The following is a 23,532-nucleotide window of genomic DNA, read 5'->3' as shown; positions in this document are numbered from 1 at the left end:
CAGTGATACCAAGTCTGAACACTTGTGTCTAAACCAGCTAATATTAACAATCGGCTTCAGACCGCAGTTTGAAAGGTGTGAAAAAAGATGCTGTACACGTAGCGATTGGTTATTGTTTTTCTGTGGATCCAAGATTCTCCATGGGAATGAACACAGGCACAGCAGTGGCAGCTCGCCAGCTGGAGATCAGACACAGGTTTTCAGAAACAGACACACCGCTGTTCCCTCCCGCTTACAGTGAGACAGACTTTCAAAGGCCAGATGCAGCTAAATTAGGCAGATGAAACTACATTAAAAGTTGAAACGTACTCTTGTTGTTGGCACCCAGTCTTACAACAATACCAGCCACACTCTGCCAGGGAGGGAGTGTCAATGCATGCGCTTCACGTCATCAGGGCATGGCTGCTAAATGCGCTATCGGTCCACTTCTAATTGACATCCTTCAAAAGCATGGTAAGCCAATAAAAGGTCATTGCCAAAGAAACTGGCCGCCCACATGCTGCTTTATGCAGGTCTAATAATATAAAGTTCAGTGGAAGAAAAAAAGTGTTGCCAAAAAAATCTGCAAGCAACAGGAATAACGGGAACCTTGGGAGGAATGTGAAGCAAAGCCCATTTAAAGAGTTTGGGGAAGGCGTAGACTGTAGATGTGCTTCAGGAGCTACCACAGACATGAGTATCCAGGATGTCTGCTACAACGCTCACGTTTCCTGTGTCAAGCCACCCTTGTTATTTACCATTAGTACTTTAAGCCTGTTTCTGGGTCTTTTGTTTTGTCTGACGAACCTTGATATCATTTTTTTCTAACGATTTGAATGTAGAGTGAGGTACAAAGATTGGTAGTTACTAAAAGAGGAATAACAGTTTCCGTAAAATATCCATTGTTATACATTCAGTCCGTCCAAGGAGCATATCTCAACTATTTAAATCTTTTTTTTATTTTATTTTTTTACTTATTTTATCAATTCATCATAATTAGAAGAAAGCAACCTAGTTGTTGTGGGGGTAAGAACCCCAGTTCAGTTTTCTTAAGAGCCCAGATCATCAGAGGTCCTGAAGGCCGCTGTTACATCAACCTGGGCCTGCAGGACACCTCAGCAGAGCCACAGGCTGATGGGCTCCATGTGTAAAACCAGCCTAGACAAACTATTGAGGGTTTATACTGTACGGCACAGGGGCGTGGTTTCCAATTGCTGGACTTTTCAATATTAAAGTCCTTTTTTTAATTTCATCTCATGGAATCCATTGTAGTCAGAAACTGAGTTATGGGTTTTCATTAGCCGCATGCCACAATCCATCAGCCTCGACTCAACAATGAAAACAATGAATATAATAGGAGATACTCATGAATCAAATTATTAAAATGAATAAACTTTCCAATGATATTCTAATTTGAGATTCATCTGTATTAGAATTTTTATCAATGTAGAAGCATGTGAAGCAAAGCTGTATAATCACTAAAAAAAAAGCCTTAATGACAGTCAAGTGATGCCAGCTGTGTTTGTTTTCACGGGCCGTCCAGGTGCGGGGAGCCCTGGGCCGAGAGTGGGGGTCAGTCTGCCCCTTACTGCAGCAACTGCTTCGGCGGACAGACAGCCCAGGGGCAGTGAAAGCCCGCGTGCTGCGCTGCCTGTCCTCGTGGGTGCTGCTGGACGTGCCCCTCAACGAGAGCGAAGGCCTGGTGCACGACTGCTTCAGCGCCCTGTCTGACCCGGAGCTCTTCGACACAGCAGTGGAGGCTATAGTCAACGCCATTTCTCAACCGGACTCCCAAAGGTGCGTTCCTCGTTGCCTGTTTGGCTTCGTGTCACAAAACGGTAAACAGCGTTGTCCCCCTTTGGAGAGAAATTTATAGTTGAATTAATGTTGAAGTATAATAGAGACACAAGATGGGGGAGAAAATTGGCCGGGGTGGGTCCTCGAAGGCACCATGGAGGGATGGAGGGATAAAAAAAGGGAAGGACTGGTACAGGGCAAGCTCACAGCCAAGAGGAGGAAGGCAGCATTTCTCGGTTGGATGGTGTTACTATGGTTACATATCTGGGGAGAGATGTCATCATGCCCCGGTTGATTCAGACATGGCAGGCACCCATTACCCCTCCCCTGGAGACAGAGCGGGCGGGGGTGATGGGACCGTGCTAAGAGAAGAGGAAAGGAAGCTCAGAGAAGGTGGAGGACTGGGGGAAGGTGTGAAGGAGCCCAGGAACATAAAGCTTTATTTTCCATACATCAGCCGTCGTACAAAGCTACTGGGCATCAGAGGCTGCTGCTGCCAGGCCAGTTTCAACACAGTGGCGTTATGGTTTGGCACAGCGGCGCCTGTTAAGTTACATCCGTCAGTACGACACAGTGCAGCATGACGGTTACTTCTCTCTAAGCTTAGAAAAGTTGACTTTTTTTTTGTCAACTTTTCTTGCTCAGCACGTCCTTACCAGTTTACAGCATGATGCACTCTGCTGTGTGCATCCTAGAATAACAATGGGAACCAATTAATGCATCGAACCACACTGCAAAAAGCGATCTAAAAATAAGTAAAATGTTCTTAAAGTTAGTGTATTTATCCTTGATTTGGGCAGGTAAATAAGATTATCTGCCAATGGAGTGAGTATTTTGACCCCTAAAATAAGATAATTAGACATCCTGCACTTGAAATAAGATGATGGAGATGAGCTGTTCCTATTTTAAGTGCAAAAATCTTATTCCATTGGCAAATCATCTTATTTACCTGCTCAAATCAATGGCAAATACACTCATTTTAAGAACATTTTACTTATTTCTAGTTCCGTTTTTGCAGTGCAGTTGCAAAGACTTACAAACTGAATGAAAGCCCATGATTTTTCATACTCCAGCGCTGTGGTTTTCTTGATTTCTGTTTTTTTTTTTCTTTTTTTTTTTTTCCTCTCTGTGCTCTTTCCCTCTCATCTCTCACCACCAGCGCTAAGCCCTCCTCCCTGTCTCTTGTTCTCTCTTTCTGTTTAAACACATTACAGTCAACTCATTTGGGGGAATGCGATTGGTCCAGCTGCATCCTGTTGCCAGGCAACCCATTCCCCCAGTCTCGGAGTGTTGCAGTAATTGCAGAGGGGAACAGAGGGACAAAGGGGGGAGGGAGAAGGAGACACTAGGGGAGGAGACGTCAAAGGAGGAGTCTGTGTAGAACAGCTGGACGAACGCGAGAAAGGGAGACGATGAGTTAGCGGAGACGGGTCTACAGCAGACGGTCTCACCGGAATATTTTGGATGTCATCCCTTTTTTTTTTTGTTTTTCTGTCTTGCTGCTGAAATGGATAAATGCGTACAAATCTGTTCTGGCCTTTTAGTGGCCTGCCCCACATACACAGCGAGCAGTCTTTCTCCTGAGCTGGGAGTGCATGACCTCCGTCTGAAAGGCGCCTTATTAACAATAAATGATCTCGCGAGTGTGTAAACGGATGCACACATGCACGCACACACTCAGGCGTTCAGTCACTCAGACAGCGGAGATAAGAGCTGCTAACGTTGGTCAGACACAGACGATCCATTCCAGCAGTTGCACAGGTTTGAGGTTATTTTTTTCCTTTTGGAAACCAGATTGATCCCGATCACATTTCAACAGGGGGGGGGGGGGGGGGGGTTTGCTGACCTTTAACCTGTGAGCAGCAGTTTCATATATTTTTAATGTGCGCTCTCTTCATTTCCCTTCAAATTACTTTACAAAGTAAATCTGATCCTAAGTTGTGCGATAGTTTCCTCCTTTACAGCAGATTTAAATGGTCTGCTGCTGGAATGGCTGTTGCACAAACAAAAGGTTTGCATGATCTGTGTGCAGTTTCATTTGAAGTATTTTCCTGGTCTGGAATAGTGTACTAAAGTAAAAAGGAGTATGGAGAAAGGGTTTGAACTTCATTTCTCATTGTCTAATTGTTGCGTCTGTTGGCCATCTACCCACTCATTTGCACATCCATCTATGCTTTTACCGATCCATCTGTTGCTCCATGCATGCATCCATTTCCCCATTCATCATGCATGCTTCCATCTACTTGTCCGTCCTTTAGTTTATCTATCCATGTTACAGTGTACGCATTGATTTGTCCGTCCATCCATCGCTCCGTCTATCCATCCTACCAGCCCTCTGTCTATGCGTTCATCAATTGCTTTGCTCATCCTCCATCTGTCTGTCCATCTGGTGGCTTTTAAAGTTTTGGTTATCAGACCTAGCCATCTGCACAAATATTTGCCTTAAATTCATTGTGAACTGTTGGCTTTATGAAAATTAATTAAGTATTTTGGAAACTAAAAATCAGAAATATGTTGCAACCCAGATCATTTTTTTAATCTGAGGAGTATTTGATTAAGAAAATCCATCGTTAAAGCACTAGAGAAGCTCTGTGAGAGGAGCAGTGTTAGCTTTTATGCGTTGTTTGTAGTTTCCCGTGCTACAAAAATCCAACAACCTTTCTGTGTCATTGTTAAATATTCATCAGCCTGGCCCCACGTCCTTATTGCCATTCCTCTGGAGGTTGAACCTCCCCCTGCATCCCACAAACCCCCCAGGGACACGTAACGTAGCTTACAGGGTTCACACGTGCACTCAATCCTCTGCGTGACATTCAGGGAACACATTCTCCGTCCTTCATCTCCAAATGCCACTCTTTCTCTGGCTGTCACCAGTGATGACAGGAGGAGTGATGTTTAATGTTGTGCAGATGTGTGTAGCTGTGTGTCTGTGTGATTTATCCAGACTGGGGGGGGGGGGGATTATAAATGGCTGAGACAGCAGCTAGAAGACATAATTACTACTGACGGCAGTGCAGCTGCAAGAAGGAGCCTTGGCTAGATTTTCTGGTTTCCTGGTAGATACAGTGGCTTGCTCAAGTATTCACGCCCCTTGAACTTTTCTACACTTTGTCACATTACGACCACAAACGTAGATTTATTTTATTGGATGTGAAAGACCAACACAAAGTGGTAAACAATTGTGGAGTAGAAAGGAAATTATACATGATTTAAAAACAAAAATACAAATAAAAAGCTGAAAAGTGCATTGTGCAAAAGTATTCAGCCCCTTTTCTCTAAAAGCCACCACTTGCCTTCAGAAGTTGCTTGATGATTGCTAATGGCTGAATGGAGTCCACCTGTGTGTAATCTAATCTCAGTATAAATACAGTTACTCAGTGACGGCCTCGGTGGTTGGTCTAGAGAACATTGGGGAGCAAAGAACATCATGAAGTCCAAAGAACACATCAGGCAGGTCAGGGATAAAGTTGTGGGGAAGTGAACGTCTCACAGAGCGCTGTTCAATCCATCATCTGGAAATGGAAAGAATATGGTGCAACGGTAAACCTTCCAAGACAAACGAGTCAGCTTTCTACTCGCCAGGAAGCATTTTCTTCACTTCTGCGTTTGTGTAGTTTTAGAGATACTTGTATGAAATATATTCAGGTCTTACTTTTTTTGTGTGTTTGTGTTTGTGGTTTTTAGATATGTGAACACATTACTGAAACTGGTTCCTCGAGTGCTGGCCCTCCAGGATCAGCTCAGGGAGGCTGTGCAGAATGGAGACATGGAGACCTGCCATGGGATCTGCCGGATATCCGTAACACTGGGAGAGAACCACTCCAGGTGTGTGTCTGTGTGCGTGATAATGTAGAATTCGACAATTGGTGGTCAGAAACTCAAAAATACAAAAAAGTTTTTGGTCGGAGAATGTACCACACGTTCATGCTACCAGGTCATGCCCAACACAATGATCCTTGTTACAGCGGGAGGAAGACTCGTGTTAGCTCATACTGAATTATATGAAACATAAGGAGCCATTTAAAAGAAATGGTATTCTCTGCAGAAAATGTTGGTTTTTCATTTAGTTTGCTACAACAAGGAAGGATAATTCAGCTGGTGCTTTTACTGTCATTCTTTTGCATTTTTTTAGTTTAATATTACAAAAAGGAGCCATTTGCCACTGGGCATCAGTTCATTCTGAACCACTTTTGGCATTTTTCATTGAAAGGACAAAGAAACAAATGAAACCAAAGTCGAGTGGAGCAGGGAACAGCAGGGCTGAATGTATTAGAGCAAAGTTACTATGTTTTAACCTTTTGAGCTTCTCTCTGTTATGAAACATGTTGGCAGCCTTGAGGAAATACACACGGACTTGCTTTTTAAAGTTATCAATGCCAACGCTGCTAACTGTGCTACATCTTAATACAAGAGGCTAAAGGAAGTTTGAATTAGTAAAACCCTGATTTAAATTTATAAATCTCTCACCACACACTGAGCGACATCACCTCTCCTGCTATAATGACCATAATTATGACCGGCTTGAAGGCCAGAAAACAAATATTTAAAATTCTGTTAATGGCTCTTAAAGAGAAACCAGAACAGGCTAAATTAAATTGGTGTCAGCAGGTCAGAGCTTTAAAAACAAAGATTGTAAATCAGCCATAATTTATAAGAAGTGTATATAATACGAGTAGGGCTTTGTTACAATGGGTGTTTTCTGTTAAGCTAGCGATGTCTGTGGGCAGCTAAAGGTTCTGAACCTGTGACTGTTTTTCACTTCTTCTAACTCACCCTTCCTGTCTTTCTTTGTGCCTTCCCCTCATGATTGTATCTGCAGGACTCTGTTGGAGCAGGTGGATCACTGGCAGAGCTTCCTGGCTTTAGTCAACATGATCATGTTTTGTACAGGCATCCCCGGCCACTATCCGGTCAATGAGACCACTAGCTCCCTCACTCTCACCTTCTGGTACACACTACAGGTAAGAAATGTTAACATCCAGTTGTGAATGGCTGTATTTGAACGTTTGATAAAGGTCCCTGTGTTTCAGCTCACATTGTTTACCTACTTCTAGTTTAGCCCAGTCCTTAGAGGGGACTTATTTGGTTTATTTGGCTCTGCATAATCTTTTTCTTTTAGTCAAAATGAACATGAATGACTAAACCTTGGGTAAATCAAGATTGTTGCATTAGTACTTTTTTGAAAACATAAAGACTAAGGATTTTGTGTTTATTTCCTTTTGCCCAGGATGAAATCATGTCGTTTGAGTCAGAGAAGCAGGCCGTGTATCTCCAGGTCTACAGGCCAGTGTATTTCCAGTTGGTGGATGTGCTGCTCCACAAAGCCCAGTTCCCCTCTGACCAGGAATATGCATCCTGGTCCTCGGATGAGAAGGAGCAGTTCAGGATTTACAGGTGCACATGCTTGTCTTTTTTTTCGCAATTTGTATTCCTGATTCCTCTCTGTCCCGGCGTGCAGGTGCGTTTCACTGACTGCTAAGTGTTTCAGAAATTACTCACTGACTGGACAGCAAATGATTGTGTCTCTGTCTAATGGACTCTAAACTCGCTGGCTGCTGAGGGGGGCAAAACCTGTCTGACACAGATTTAACAGATTGCATTTCAAGGCTGCACCCCCTCCCCACCCTCCCCCTGAAATGTCTGTTTGCGCTGGTCTGTCCTTCAGGGTGGATATCTCAGACACACTCATGTACGTGTACGAGATGCTGGGAGCAGAGCTGCTGAGCAACCTGTACGATAAACTAGGGAGACTGTTGACGAATACAGAGCAGCCGACATCATGGCAGGTGCGTAAGACGGATTGTTAATGCTAAAAAGACGCGCTGTAAGGCATTTTCTGTTTTGGTCATGTGAAAAAATGTTACATACATGTTCTTCTCTTTAGCACACAGAAGCTTTGCTGTATGGCTTCCAGTCCATAGCAGAAACGATAGATGTGAACTATTCAGACGTCATCCCGGGCTTGATAGGACTCATCCCTCGGATCAACATCAATAATGTCCAGTTAGCCGACACAGTCATGTTCACAATAGGTAAGATAACAGACATTGTGATCTGAACGATAAATCAATAACAATATATATTGGAGCGATAGACATATATTGATGATAGAAAAAGGGTAAATAAAATGTTCAATAGAATAACAGTTTTCCTTCCTTATACATTGTAGCCATGTAGGTTATAATTATGGTCATTGCATCCTCCCAACCAATCACAACGCAGACCCAGGAACCAAGCTCCGCCCTGTCAGAGAGTTCAAAGAGCACGAGTTCTTGTTTCTTTTTTAAAAACTTGCAGTTTTGGTAAAAAGTTGGTTGAATAAAGGTTTGAGTTGGAATTCAGTGTTTGTGTTTTCTGTATCTAAAAAATAGGTTGCTAAGCAACAGCATAAAATGGTCAGGGCTGCATTTAAAATATATGTTTTGAATATGTTGATGATTATCGATATCGATAAATACGATTTCTATTTTATCGATATGCTTTTTTTTCTGTATAGTCCAGCCCTAATTCAGAGAAAAAAAAAGTGTTTCTCATCCTGTTTGTGAATTCTTGCTCGTCCTGCAGGTGCTCTGGCCGAATGGTTAGCAGACCACCCAGTGATGCTCAGCAGTGTCCTGCCTTTGGTTTTACAAGCGTTAGGGAACCCCGACCTTTCTGTATCTTCTGTTTCAACCTTAAAGAAAATCTGCAGGGAATGCAAATATGACCTGCCACCCTACGCAACTAACATCGTAGCAGTTTCTCAGGTACGTGCCCATTTACGCAGTTTTATTTCCTGCCTTGGTAAAAAAAGGATGGATCAGAGTGATGGACCAGTAAAAATGCCAGTATTAGTGAATATTAGTGGCGGCAGCTTAAACCAGAAAAAAGTTCTCATCAGTGCCTCTCTGATGACACAACTCCTCTGTGATGTTGCAGACTTTTGTCGCGTTTATGTTCCAGAAATAACAGCCGAGCTTAAAAATAATTTCCGTTGTTTATTTGAAGCTACTTTTTGTTCTTAACTTTGCTGTTTCTGCAGAATAATTGAGTCGTCTCTCTTTGTGTTCTTGTTTTCTCTAAAGGAGGTGCTTATAAAACAGATCCACAAGGTTTGTATCTCTCGTTTTTACTGTTTCTGTTTGGGAAGTTCAGTGACATTTAATCATCAAATATCACGATAGACTAACTATGTGCTTCTGGACAGTGTGTTGCTAAAAATGAGCTTTTTTTTTCTTTTTCTTTCATAAAGCTGTTGTTGACTGAAGGCTAATAAGACTCTCTTCACACAGACCAGTCAGTGCATGTGGCTGATGCAGGCTCTGGGATTCCTGCTTTCCGCTCTGCCTGTGGAGGACATCTTGAGAAACCTTCATTCCCTCATCACCCCCTACATTCAGCAACTAGAGAAGCTCGCTGATGAGACGGTCAGTTCACACCCAGTGCGAAACAACACACACACACACACACACACACACACACACAGGCCGCACGCAGAGATGGACGCCATCCAAAAGGAACAGGCTTTGTGTCTGCGTGGTGTCAACGCAGTGGAGCGATTCGTCACAGGACCAGATTGGGTTTGACCCTGCACCATTGGCTAGTGACTCATGTTGGATCACCAAAGACATACTTTCTCTGACTCACGCAAGCACTCGCTTTTAAATGAAACAAATGTATTAATAAAAAATAATAATAACGTCCCAGAAACGCACGTACAGTGGGTGGGCCATGCTTTTGTGTGTGCAGCACGCAGTTTGTTCAGAAACAAAATTACAATCAGCTCAAGTGTCTTTGTCTAATAGTACTTAGACTTATTGCCCTTCATGCAGCATTGTGTAAGTAAGGAGCTATATGTATCTAAAATAGGTTTGCTTTTTGTGGAAAAAAGGATAATTTTTCTTCAGATTTCCTAGGACGGGGTGAACAGAGATGTCAGTTTGGATGAGGTCTTTTTATTTCTGTCTCTTTCTTCCATAATAACACACTGTCTGATCCATCCTAACTTTCTCCCTTTGGTATTGTCTTTACTGAGCATCCCATTATCATGACGTCAGGCAGAGTAGTCAGGGGCTGAGTCTGGAGCTGGCCAAATAGTGGCACCTAGTGGGGAGACCTTTGGGTTACGTTACGTCAAGGGTAAAAGAGCACAATGGCCGAAGGCGTTAACCCAGAAAAGAATAAGATTGCTTCGCTTTGAGGAGTCCGTGAGCAGAATGAGAACATATCATGTTTCTTTTCTAGAGGGACTATTGTACAGCGAGGCGGTTGTCCAAATCTGGAGAATACAAAGAGGTGTTATAGTCAGTGGGTGTGGCAGCTGTGTTGTTTGTCTCTCTGATTGTTGGCGGCGTTCTGTCTCCATGGAGACACTGATTTAGCTCTCCTGAAATAGGTCGACATGTCACGCTCCAGGCCTGTTGGCCATGTTTGCCCCCAGCTTTACAGTTTCATCTGAGGCCATTAGATCAGATTTTCATGGTTCATCACTATTGTGTGAATATACAGCACACCGAACACTAAAATGACAAGTCCCATAATGCACTGGAACAACCAGTGCAGTCACACCAGGTAAGGGTTGCGTGCCTAGTTCTTGCTGCTGTTCGGTCAGTTGCACCTTTGCAGAACGGCTCAGTGCCGTTTTACTTTAGTCTCATCATGCTTAGTCCCAAATGCCTTGTGTATTTATTGATGCTAAAGCAGAGGAAACAAAGATTGAACATCTTGATATGAAGACACATTTCACAGAATCTCTGTTGAACTCATGAATGTTGACACAAAACGTGACTTGGTGCAGGTGTTGTTGTCGGACTTGAACTTATCCCCCTCCTTCATCCTTCTCTGCTTTGGGTTAAAGCTCAAACTGGGTTCTAAAGACCTCTGAACCTAACAAGTATTACCCTGCTTAGAGTTCCTATGAGACCTTTTTATCTGGATAAGTAGGATACTAACCACCTCCCGCCTAAGGCCACACCCTTTTCATTAGACGACCTAGTAGCCTGAGGCCACCTATTCCCTGTCCACCGCCTTAGTTAACGGTGGCTCCTACTCTTATACAACGGCACTTGTTATTGGATCGGTTAAGTTTTAGTGACTCAAAAGTCCCAAGGGTGTTGTTCATTAAATTTGGCTACAGGCAACCTTTTAAAGACCTTCTAAATGTATTAATTTTTTTCTAAAACATGTCTTTTTTAAGATGGTTAAAGAACTCCAATAAAAATTGACTCAAAAAATCGAATGTCCACGACTTCTAATAAGAGTTTTATATGCTTCTTTAATAAATACGCTTTAGCAGGGAATTGGTAATTAGCAAATACAGAAATGACTAAATTAAATTAACTTCCTAACTCTATCTAAGGCTGATTACTAAAATGTTCAGGAGAGGCTCTTGAATTTAAGGGTGCAGAGACTGACTCATACCGCAGATGGATTCCTAAGGTGACTCTGTTTCCTAAGGTGAAGGAGTCGATCAAATGAAGAACTTTCCTCCTCTTAATGGCATCGTTCTGAGGTCCAGATGATGTTCTGCTCACAAAGGCTCACAGCTTGAGTCTCCATCCTGCCAACATGGGCTGAGGTTCGTCTCTTTGGCTCGACAAGTTGTTTCAGCTTCTGCTCTGACATCCGGTGACTCAGGCTGCCATCTCTGGAACCATCCGGTTGTTTTCATCCACCAGTTCAAAGCCACAGCGGTGCTTCCAGCAGAATCTGTGGATCGCTGGCCCCAAATTGTAGAAGAGACACGGAGAAGGGCATGGGGCTCAGAGACAAGGGCTTCTGTAGTCTTTCTCTGGCCAGTTGATCTTCTGTCTTCTGCTCAGTTTAACTTGTCTTCTGTGATGAGACCTGATCATTGAACACCCAAACCATTTCCTTTTTATGTGTTCTAAACCATTGATGCGAGTTTTAAAACTCTTTCCTCCAATGAGTCCCCATTGACGATGCAATAGGGTGCAGCCACCTGCAGTCAACAGGCCCTTCCTCGTTCAGTTTCCGTTCGAGTCGTCTATGGCCCTTCTTCCAACAGCCTTCACTGAACATGTTCAGACATGCCCCTCCTTTCAGCCTGTCTATGCATAAAAATTCTGTTTATTAAAAACAATTGTACTCTAATGTTTTTATTTAATTTTAATACAGAAGTGCTTGAGCCTTTAATAAAGAAAAAGAAAGAGTTAATCAACCATGCAGTTCTAAGTGCTTTTTTGTCATTGGCTTTTTTCTAATATCTCTTAATGTCCAAATGATTTACTAATTTGTAAACTTCATGGAGTATAGACGAGCTCACCACACCACAGCCTGTGGTAACTGGACACATGCTCCATCGTTTTAATGTTTCAGTGCTGACAAGCTGCTCAGCTCCACACAGGCTGCTCCGATGATGTCACCAGACCACATACACATAAAAGCAACCCTTTTTGACATAAATGTTCAAACATCTCATTGAGCAATATCCACAAATTAGAACTAGATCACAGATACAGGCAAGAAAATATGGCTGCTGCGTTACAGAGCTACAGTGTCTCCTTGTATTAATGCTATTGTGTATTATTTTTTTTGCATTGCCCTGGTTGGATGTTAGCAACTCCAGTTGGGTTCCTGCTAATTGAGTTTTTATGAGAAATAAGTTAAACTCCTGATAGAGTGGAAGGCAAACAATAAACATTAGTTAATTTCCTTTTAGGTTTGATAAAGTATTTTGCAATTTAATTGAATTATCATTGTCAATGTACATTTTTTTACCCGAAAGCTATGTTTGTTTAACCTTTTCATAAGATGTCTAGAAAAAAATGCATTTACCTATTTGAGTATGTTGAGTTAAGGCAACTAGAAAAACATTATAAATATACGTTTATCTAATAAAAATCATAAATTGACCAAGCTTTAAAGTTGAGTTAAGCATTATGAAACGACCATGAATAAAAACTTCAGTACATATAATTATTATTATGAGAAGTAGAAATTCCATTTTTAATTTACCTTGTTAAAAATTTCATTTTTTACTAATTTGTTGTTGCTGGAAAGAATAATGTAAACAATTATGGCATTATTTTATGTGTTTTTTACTGTGTTTTTATGTAAGTGTTCACTTTATTTGTAAAAATGGACAACTGTGTCTCATTTGTAAGGTTTGTTACTGCTGCACAGAGCACAAATGGTGTTGAATGGATGAAAAACATCGTTGAACCGTTTTTTTTCTCCTTTGTTTTTCTTCCTGCAGCCTAATCCCTCTAATAAACTGGCAATCATTCACATCCTGGGGCTGCTGTCCAACCTGTTCACTACGCTCGACATTAGCAAGCAGGACGATGAGTCAGCTGACGGCTCTGCGCCACCTGTCAAAGCAACTCCACCCCCTCCAGGACCAAATCCGGTCTGTCACTACAAAACCGCAACCAGTCTGATAGATAGCGTTGTGTAGCTAAAGAGGACAATCACTGACAAACTGAGTGTAAATATGGCTTATAGCATAGTGAACGTGTATATGACAGTGCTGTAGGTGTAAAAGGCACATCGTTCATGGAGCAACATGGCTTCCTACCTGAGACACTGTAATTCTGCTGCCAGCTACACACCTGCCATGTTCAAATGTTACTGTTTTTTTCCCCCATATATAATTTAGTTTTCCTTACTTTTGTAATGACTGGTTGTTTCCTGTGTTTTAGGTGGTGGTCGTTTTGCAGCAGGTTTTTGCTCTCATACAAAAGGTTCTCAGCAAGTGGCTGAATGACTCGCAGGTGGTGGAGGTACGTAGACATGCTGAGCCAGGTCCTGTCACCTCTCTGCGTCTGCGGTCCAGCCTTTTCAGTGTCTGATGTTTCACAGGCGGTGTGTGCCATCTTTGAGAAGTCTGTGAAGACCCTCCTGCATGATTTTGCCCCCATGGTGTCTCAGCTAAGTGAGATGCTTGGCCAGATGTACAGTACAATTCCCCAGGCATCAGCTCTTGACCTGACACGACAGGTACACGATCAACTCCAAAGCAAAAACGCACACCATTTTATCACATAAAGAGAATTTAGCTTTCTGTCAGAGAAGGCACAGTGACTTAATAAGCTTCCCTATTAGTAAGTCAAAGACTAATTAAAAAAATGATTCACTTTTTAAAACATCTTGAGTATGACTCATAACTCTGCTTTAAGCTTTCAACTGTGTGAGTAAACTAAATAAGATGTATTACTACTTATAAGTGAAACTTTCTAATTAGTGTTCACCAAAGATGTCAAAAAGTGGAACATTTACTACAACTAATCTCGTTAGACGTTTATCTTCTTGCTCACAAAAATTCTGTCATTAGTCCAGCAGCATTGACGAACGTTTTTGTTTGTGAGGCGTATTATTATTATTATTATTATTATTATTATTATTATTATTATTATTATTATTATTATTATCTTTAAAGGTGAATGTATTGGACATGTTGGATCTAATCCTCGTGTTCTTATTAAAGCTTGAGGGTACCACTTCGCTCAGGTGGATGAAGGTCTGTTTTCATGTTGATTCTGTTGTAAACGCACAACTTTATCTTCCACAGGATGTGTGGCTCTGGTAGCAATTATCGGGGCATAAATCATCATTTTTCCTTTTTTAGTTGTGGTTGGGTTTCAGTCTAACGGTGGTTACATTAGGTTCTGTGTCTGAAAGTGAGAAATATTCTAGAAAACAAGGGAGCAGGGAAACGCAGCCAAAATGAGCGTGATGGGGATTATTAGTGAACACCCAGGAACAAAAGAAGAGAGTAATAAAACTGATTGAAATGTGAGATCATTTAGGAGAAGTTTTTGTCCAGTAAAGAGGAAGAAGTTGGTAGATAATAGACTCACAGCCAACTCAGGGATTTAAAATTGCCCTTTGGTTAGCTGGTCTATGAGTAATTTGCCCCAGTGCTGAATTACTACTTTGCAACTAAAAATATAATTTTTAAAATTGTGGAGGCATTCAGGACGAATGCATAATTTCAGCTCTGGTTCATAAGAATGTTGTTACCTTGATGGGAACAGGTGTGCATCAGGCCCTTTTTCTATCAGTTGGGTAACCAAGATATATTTGAAAGGGGGGCAATGATTGTGTAAAACACAGCAGCACTGAATGGAAGCAGCTAAAAGTCTCGATCTTTTTCTGATAATCGGTCCAGTTTTTACTCGTGAATATTTAATTGCATTACAGCTATGTAGCTATTGGGACTTTATGCTCAAACGCTATTGTCAGTTTCGTCATAATAACATGGTGGTGTTATGAGAAAGTATTAGCAGTAAAGTCCCTTCAAGCTAATGCTACAGATGTGGTTGGAAGAGAGGCAAAAATACGACTAGCTCTATTGTTTATTTGGCTCAGAAGCTGGGAAAACAACTCGCCACTTCAGCTAATTAGCAAAGGTAAGCATGCAGGGGAACTTTGGATTGAGTGGTTCTTTAACAACACCATCTGCAGACATTAGCAGATGTGTCATTCTGCCAGGGGAGGTGTAAAAAGAGAAAACTCTGTTAAAACAATCTGTTTTCTGTTTACTGCAACAGGCTCTTATGCGCTTCATTTTCAGACGAAACATCTGCATCCACATATGGTAGTGCATTTTCATTTCAGAGGGATGTAGCTCCAAAGGCTCTTTTATTTTTTTTTTATCAGAAAGTCTTTTAAAATGAATTGGGTTCATTGGTAAACAATAAAAAAATGTCATTAATTTATGTTTCATACTTTAAACTTTTTTATTGTTTTCTGGACTCTTGGTCCAATTTAGACTAAAGTGAAAAAAGAACAATGGATCCATAAATGCCAGTTTCAGACTATAATAGGACACTTTTATCAGTAAATCTATTTATATATGATAAACACTGGTAATAAATAGTCACTAAACACCTTGTTCCTAATATTGGCCACTAACCAGCAGCACCCTGGATGGTTTCATCCTGGATGTGAACTGCAGCCCTCCATTATTTGGTTTGTTGTGTGCAGTTAAGAGATCGCTGCCGTCTGACTTGTGAAACCGCTGTTTCAGATGGTGCATATCTTCGCCAGCGAGACGGACCACTTCCCACCAATCAAGGCTCTGTTTGAGCTGGTTACCTCGGTAACACTGTCCATCTTCCAGCAAGGTAGGGGTCCGGCAGAGGCGGGAGTTTTAGGACCCTAAACGGTTTCTGTTTAGGTGAAGGATGGATGTTTCAGCTCAGGACCAATTTGATCAAACTTATAGACAAACAGAGTTGTTTAGTGTTGGATGTAAACAAGATTCATTATAAATGTTATCCATCTTCAAAAGATTCGAACAAAAGTTCATTCTTCTTTAACAATTGCTTATTCATGTTTGAGAAACTATAGTGTTTTCTGTCCTGTTTTTTTTTTGTGTGTGTTTTTTAGAAGACAAAGCTGCAGATTTACCAATATTATTCTTTCTGCAAGCTTAAGTGTAATTTGTTGATTTGTAGAAAGCTGTGGGTGATGTCCTACAGCTGCTCTGATTTATAAGGAGAGGAACAAAGATACCATTCCAGTATAGCCAAAGCAAATAGGTGCAAAACCGAAAAGAAAGGAGCCAGGGACTAATGACCACTCACCAGCCAGACGTACCTGGTTCCTGTTCCTACATTATCGTCTACGAGCAGAAACCCTGTCAGCCTTTCACATTTTCAAAATGTGGTGTTGGGTTACAAAAAGAAAACTGTTTATGTCTCCTTTAGTCGATACAGTTCCACACTGGCATAAAAGCCATTAGACTTAACTCTTCTGTTGGCCTACATTAAAGATTTTATTTGTTTACTCTTTTAAATCGGACTGTTTACAAGTAAATTAGACTTGAAATGTGATCGAAGAGCATGAATAAGAAAATTGTTTCCCCTTTCTCAACAGCCAGTTATGATCCTGGTCTTCTGTCCACCTTTAGCTATGGGTGTAAAATGTAACCAGAAAGCGATTCAGTGGCCATTTAGCTTTGCACCTATGTGGCCATGCCTTTAGCAGCTTTAATTGTTTTTTTCTGTAAAAAAAGGGAAAATGATGAATAGTCACCAATCTACACATCAATGTGTGCGTTTGAGGAGAAAAGCTGCTTAAAGAAAAGTGCAAAGATCACGATCAGCAACTTTTAGGCTCTAATCTATCCCTGCCTGTGAGTATTAAACACAGAAAGTAAATGACAGACAAACAGAGGCCTGAATAATGTCTACAAAGAAGATTTTATCAATGCAGACCTTTTTTTTTTTTTTTTGCCCTTACTGTCGTTTAAATCATTTTTTAGCTTATGATTTGCTGTAAATACATGAAGTCAACATGTTATCATATTTTCTGTTTGTCTAATCTCTGCTTAGTTTTTTTCTTCTTCTTTCATTTATGTATTTATTTGACATATTGATTAAGGCCAGGCGTTTCAGCCATTTGTTCTTTAATTTTTACTGAATGTCATAAAGAGGTTGTTCTTTTTTGTTTTTTTCTTACATTGGTTTAGATTATTTGTATCAAGTCTGGCTGACGCCTCCTCTGTCTGTGTAGTCCCGTTTCTCCCCCTCTTCTCATGCTTTGACTGGTTAAGTAATGGCTGCTTCTGCTCCTGCATTTTAAGTGTTTTTGTCCCCTCTGAGCAGGTTCCTGCAGTGCACAATAATATTAAAAAAAGAGTACAGTCTAAGCACAGAGACCAGGGCTTATTCAGTCGGCTACCAGGCAAGCTTTTTATACCTGCGGCTACTCCTGTGCCTCTCCCAGCTCTCTGAATAATCCCTGTGCAATAACCTTCAGAGTCATTGGTACCCCTGATTAGGATGTTTAAAGTCCTTTTATTGCAGCTGCATAATCTCACGCTAAGGAATTTAGAACATGCAGCTTTTAATTTAAGCACATTTATTCAGTGGAGGTAGAACGCCATGGGTAAGATGAAATCTACATAAAACAACCCTTAATTATTGGTGCCCCTGCTGTTAATGATTGTTATGGCTACCAATAGCTGTTGCACCAGAGATTTCTTTATAAAAGGAGGAAAAACACTCTTAAAGTGGGATTATTTTGCCTCGCTAATTAAATGTACTCAAATTTCAAATGACAGTTTGAAGTTTTCAGACAGTTTTCAGAGTGAGATCATGTCACTGCAGTAAAATGTTGGGTTTCAGGGCGTTGAAGCACCTTTTTCAAGGGTGCCAATAATTATGGAGGGTGCTGCATCGTCTCTAAAGATTGTATCATGTGGATGAGGGCTGGATTGGTCAGCAGGCCTGTTTGGAGGGAGTCTGGGAACAGACAAAGCTGGGCGCTCACTATAGACATTTGTTGTGTTTTACCATGTTTTTCTCTAACATCACTTCTAAGTCATCCGATTACTAAAAAAAATTCTGTAATGAATATTTTTGCTTAACTGTAATTTGTTTGCAATCTGTTATGTTAATTGTAGTTTTAAGCGATGCGCCTTAAAGTCCTGTAGTTTGTGTCCAGCATAAGGGAGGTAATGATGTACAGTGAAAACCTGGATAGCTTAAGGGAGCTTGTTGATCAGGGCTGAACGTCACCTTGTCTAAGGCTTCTCTTTGAACTCTCTGAGGAAATGTGTTGCTTTTAATTTGATGGTGATACTGCTGCCTTATGGGAAGGAGGGTTGGTCCAGCTTTGGTAGCCCTTCTTCTCATTCTGTAACAGTAACAGAGGTGCCTCCTGGGTTCCCACTTTAAACCCACCTTTGCTTCTTAGGTTTCTTCTTTTTCTCTCGTTACTTCTCTTTACGTTTCCCTCCAAACAGACCCATGTGTTCGTCTTCTGCCTGTTGTTTGTTTTTGGTTGGTCTCTTCTTCAAAGACTCTGCCAAAGCTTCACATGTCCCCCCCCGCCCCTGCCCCATTGTTCCTTACTCACATGTAAATTATTTCGATGAAATATTTTTGGTTCTCTTTTATTTCCACATGACTGTTGAATCTATTAAGTTGCTGTTTGTATATTATTCTTATTCTCTCTTATGATTTCTTAAGTTTCATCTTTATTATATTATAGGACCCAGGGATCATCCTGATATTGTTGATTCATTTATGCAACTCCAAGCTCAGGTGTGTTTTTTGGTTTCTTATTTCATTCACTTTGGGTTTCTCTCTCTTTCTCTCTCAATTCTTGCTGTTCTTCTGTCTTCTTCTCTTCCTCTCTGTGGCTCTTGCTATTCTTTGTTACTGGGCCCCAAGGTGTCCCATCACAAAGGCAAGGCAGTGGAATGAAACACTCGAGGGAACTGTTTGACAAAGGGACATTTTGTCTCTCCTCAAACGCTTTTAGACTCAAACAGTCGCCTCACCACTCCAACACAGGTCTGACTTCATGTAGTTTTTCTTTTACCTGCAGGAAACACCAGTAGTTGCAGGATTCTCTATTTTAGTCATAATGCAGATTTAGACTGTAAGCCTGGAAAAATACAAGTGTTTTACTATGAATTAAAATGTCATTGAAAAAAGTATAGGAATATATAGTTATTACACAGATTGATTTAGTTCAAGTATTTATTTATTTTGTATTAATTGTGTAATTGATCTTAGTGGCTCAGAGCAAGTGTTGACCAAAATTCAGTTTCTCTGAAAATGAGACTATTACAAAAGATTTAAAAAAAAGAACTGTCTGATGCGTCATCCATTAATTTCTGATTATGGACCCCTCGTTGGGCCTTATCCCTTACTTAACATTTAGCCATGGCTCCTTTTTGCATGAAGCTCTGCATCAATGCAGCATGGCCCGTAGCTCTGTGGAGGTGTTCTGGAGGCTCAAGTTGCTTTAATAGGGGCCTTCATCTTGTATGCATTGTTTGCTCTGGGGTCTCTGGCCATTTCCAAACAAGCACAGTGACACCATGATCATTAAAGCAGGAGTCGATACTGTCAGCAGTGTGGGCAGATGATGAAGCCCAGCGGACCAACATCAGCAGATGAGATGGCTACTCAAAGCATCCCTGACTGTGGAAGCTTCACTGACACATTCTAAATCAAATGCACAGTTTATTTTTATCTAAAAAGAGGACTTTGAACCACTGACTAACCGCCCAGTTCTTTTTATGCTTAGACAAAAAGATTCTGCTTTCAAAAATTATTTATATCCTCCCAAATATTCAGTGGAGAAATCGTTGGCTTTCAGTAATCAAACTCATGTTTATCCTGACTAACTTTTTTTCAACTGATATTATGAGGATTTATCTCCAAGTTAGGACTGCACAATTTTGATTTATTATAACTTCAGTATCCCTGTATACAACGTGCATATTACAAAAACTTGCCTGGAATGCAATAAATGTTAGCTAATTGTTTAAGTGCCATGCATTTGGGCTCCTATGTCTAGTGTATTTGGTAATACTTTATGTATATATATATATATATATATATATATATATATATATATATATAATATAAACATATTTTTTATTCTTTATTTTTTTAAGCGGAGAGGTTGGTAGATGGTCAAGTCATTAAGAAACTAGAACTAAGCTATTTTGATGCCATAACAGCAGACCTAGGACATAATGGTTTTTATTCTCGAGCAGCTGGGTTTACATTGGTTATGAACCCATAGCAGAAAGGCATTAACATTTTTTAATTATTTATCACAAGTCATAAAATATCGCAGCATTGCTCTCCTAATATGATGCAGCCTTAGTAAGTAGTTTTTGAGTTTGGAAGACCTCCTTGCCATCAGCCAGGACTCTGGCTCCAAAATGTTCATCAGTATTTCAGTCAAAACAAACTTTGGTGAAGTTGACATATTACTTTAATTTGGGTGTTGAGGATCTAAGCTCTTGAATTTCTTCATACTTTCACCCAGCTTCTGATTAATGCTTGACCACGTCAGCCTGTGAATAATCATCTCCTGTAGCCCACCCTCCTTGTGGAGGGTGTCAATAACTATTTGGTTGACAACTGTCGAGTCAGCAACCTTCCCCCTCATTTTCTTAGCTAGAATATCTTTTTTTTTTATTGGTCATATTTATTTTCTGAGAAACTGAATTTTGGCTTTCCATGAGCTTTAAGCTAAGATCACGAAAATACATACGATTATATATTATATACGATATAAATTATATATTATTCCAGTATAATATTATTTACACTTTAAGAATTGAATGACAGAAATAATTTTTTATTTATTTATATCCTAATTTATTGGAATGTTCCAGCACAGTTTTACTTCCTGTTACTTGACGACAAAAGCAACAATTATTCATACTGCTCTGACTGCATTGTGCATAGTGTGCAGAATATTATCCCTTTTTTCCATATCTGATCAGTAAGTCAGGCTGATCCTGCAGTCGGCTGCTTTACCGACCTGATGCTGAGCATGGGATGGTTACTGTTATCCTGAGGTTATTGAAGTTTGACAGAGTTTGTTTCAAAATGGCCAGAATTTTCTGTCAAACTGTTTGATTTAAAGAGCTGAAGTGGCCAGAATGTTCTGCGCCTCTATGGGGCACAAAATAACCCACATGTTGCTGTGGACTGCCGGTCAGCTGGCTGATGGACAACAAAGACAACTTTGGCAGGTTGGAAATGTTTCTGGGCGCAAAAACCCGAGCAGTCATGTGTGGAAAACTAAAGTAGTGCCGTGGCTCACGCTTACCGAGGTAAAGCCGCTTTAAACTACAGTAGACCAGACGTGAGCTGGTTGGCAAGCTGTTAGGTAAAAGCGTATGATCTCATCACACATTTTTCCATCTGTGTTGATGCCATTTAGTTGAGATTATCAGGCTGTGTGTGATCTCATACTGGGCCATGTCTGTTACCAACTTTAATTTTGAAACAGTTTCATATTAATGATAGCTAGGTAAAAGCTTTGCTTTAGTTTCCACAGCTGGAAACTTTACCAAAACTGCTAAATGTGTCTTTCTTGCTAGAAAATAAAAGGTACTGGAGGCTATTTCAGCCAGCTGACCAGCAGTGTGGAGCAATGTGTGGGGTAGGGGGAGCACTACATTACTCTTTAGCCTGCCCATTAAAAGGACTTTGAACTGTAGTTAAGGCTTGATTTCTAAACTTTTGCTTTCCTGGATGCCAGGAAGTGGCCCTTGCCTGTTGTCATCAGACACAAAGTCTTTTAGTTTAGAGATGACTGTGCTTCTTCTTTTTTTTTTTTTAAACAACCAAGTTTGTAAAAATGTTGTGAGGATAGAGATCGTGTCATTATGCTGCTTGACAAAAAATAGAAAGCTGCCCATGTTTAGCATGAAAGTATATGATTTAAAGCAGCCAAACGTCTGAATATCCCTACTCATTAGGTTCAACCAAAAAATCAACACCTTCCTCCTTTATGAAATAGTTTTATCTCATGGTGACGTCTCAGAAGATGGGTGTCATCTTGTGGTCCCAGGTGACTGGTTAGTCTCTGAGCCCAGTCCTCCTTTGAAGTCATTCCAGCCCAGAGCCGATCAAAGCCCAAACAAATTAATATTCAGCTAATATTAATCTGCACCAACTAATTGGCTGATGGCTCGCTCGTTTTTATATTTTTGTCTTTTGTCTTCATTCTTCCTTTGTTTTCTATCTTTGGATAGATCTGGCCTTTTCTCCCTTTCCCTCTCTCCCTCTCTCCTCTCCTCCATCCTGAATGAGTTCATTATTATGCGATGAGTTGTCTTTCTCTTTATCTGCACATGTTAATTACTTATTACACACTTCTGTTGCATATTCTGTCCAGTCAACCAAAAACAAGGAAGATGCAATAGAGTCGAAGACTCAAAGCCAAAAACCACCATTGCCTTTAGTTTGACTTAAGTTTCAAATGATTTCAAAGTTTGATTTTTTGCAATTTGTTTGTTATACCTGCATCAGTTCTGCATTGGAGGATCTCTGTATGAGTTTGGATAGATGCTTTTCTAAACAGACGGAGAGAGCACTGTAGCCTGGTAGGCAGATCTGGTCCTCTGTTGCCATCAGATCCGGCTACCAGGCTTAGCGGGTGTCGCTGTTAACAGTACTTTGAAGGAGCTTATGCAGTGGAATGTGGTGAAGCAGTAGCGAATGGGCTGGGTCTACAGAAACGTAATGTGGATTGCTTTTATCTGCCTCGTAGGCCCTCAAACGGAAGCCCGACTTGTTCTTGTCGGAGAACCTTGACGTGAAAGCGGTGTTCCACTGTGGTAAGTGAGGCCAGGACTCGCACAGACTCACGTCCCTGTTTCAGTGAAGCATTTTCCTGTCAGTACAAACTGTAAGTTTTTGACATCAGCCCTCAGTGGTTCCTGTCTCCTTCTCCCACCTTCAGGAATTCTGTCTCTTAAGTTTCCCGAGGCCCCGACGGTCAAGTCGACGTGTCTGTTCTTTGTAAGCAAACACACACACAGGCTGCCAGAACCGAGCACTGTTGAGTTTGCCTGTAAACATGGAACAGATATAGTCTCATTAGAATCAGACATTGAATTTTTATCCTGTGAAATTATGTATGTGATTCTTTTTTTTTTACTTAAATGTTTCAGAATTTCACCTGCAAAATTTTCATCTGCAGCAATTTTCCTGCCAATATTCGCCTGCAAATGTGTTGACCTTCTGACCCCGGGCTGACATTGAATGCGGTGCATATGCGATTGCGGCGCTGCAAGGAACCCAAATAATTAAAAATCAACATGTCAACTCGAATCAGTTGCGTGCGGTTGTGGGTCCGGTTACCGAGGCCGTGCAGCGCTGCAAAACAAATTCCACAAGGAGGAAGTTTGACCAGACGGCGCCGCGGTTACCGGATCAAGCTCCTGAATTTCACTGAATTTCACAAACTAAACGGGAAACATGAGGTGCTATACAATATAAAGTTCCAGTGAATTTCAGAATAAAATCACTTCATCAACTG

The 23,532-nt window shown here is 40.9% G+C and overlaps 1 protein-coding gene across 2 annotated transcripts in view; it reads left to right on the top strand.

The window, feature by feature from the left end:
* Positions 1 to 23,532, top strand: part of LOC105928863 (importin-13) — a 39,086-nt gene that overhangs the window by 11,643 nt on the left and 3,911 nt on the right. The window contains exons 5-20 of one of the 2 annotated variants that reach the window (XM_036141405.1): positions 1,523 to 1,776; positions 5,461 to 5,601; positions 6,596 to 6,737; positions 7,004 to 7,170; positions 7,442 to 7,562; positions 7,661 to 7,808; positions 8,341 to 8,522; positions 8,841 to 8,867; positions 9,048 to 9,182; positions 12,974 to 13,126; positions 13,419 to 13,499; positions 13,579 to 13,716; positions 15,749 to 15,845; positions 18,721 to 18,773; positions 22,762 to 22,828; positions 22,954 to 23,012. In XM_036141405.1, the coding sequence (XP_035997298.1) occupies positions 1,523 to 1,776; positions 5,461 to 5,601; positions 6,596 to 6,737; positions 7,004 to 7,170; positions 7,442 to 7,562; positions 7,661 to 7,808; positions 8,341 to 8,522; positions 8,841 to 8,867; positions 9,048 to 9,182; positions 12,974 to 13,126; positions 13,419 to 13,499; positions 13,579 to 13,716; positions 15,749 to 15,845; positions 18,721 to 18,773; positions 22,762 to 22,828; positions 22,954 to 23,012 (1,965 nt within the window). The remainder of the gene's footprint in view (positions 1 to 1,522; positions 1,777 to 5,460; positions 5,602 to 6,595; positions 6,738 to 7,003; positions 7,171 to 7,441; positions 7,563 to 7,660; positions 7,809 to 8,340; positions 8,523 to 8,840; positions 8,868 to 9,047; positions 9,183 to 12,973; positions 13,127 to 13,418; positions 13,500 to 13,578; positions 13,717 to 15,748; positions 15,846 to 18,720; positions 18,774 to 22,761; positions 22,829 to 22,953; positions 23,013 to 23,532) is intronic. The other variant, XR_004931704.1, reaches the window with a different exon arrangement.

This window comes from Fundulus heteroclitus, chromosome 9 (genome assembly GCF_011125445.2).
Source record: "Fundulus heteroclitus isolate FHET01 chromosome 9, MU-UCD_Fhet_4.1, whole genome shotgun sequence".
Lineage (NCBI taxonomy): Eukaryota > Metazoa > Chordata > Actinopteri > Cyprinodontiformes > Fundulidae > Fundulus > Fundulus heteroclitus.
This window is presented reverse-complemented; position numbering and strand designations above follow the sequence as displayed.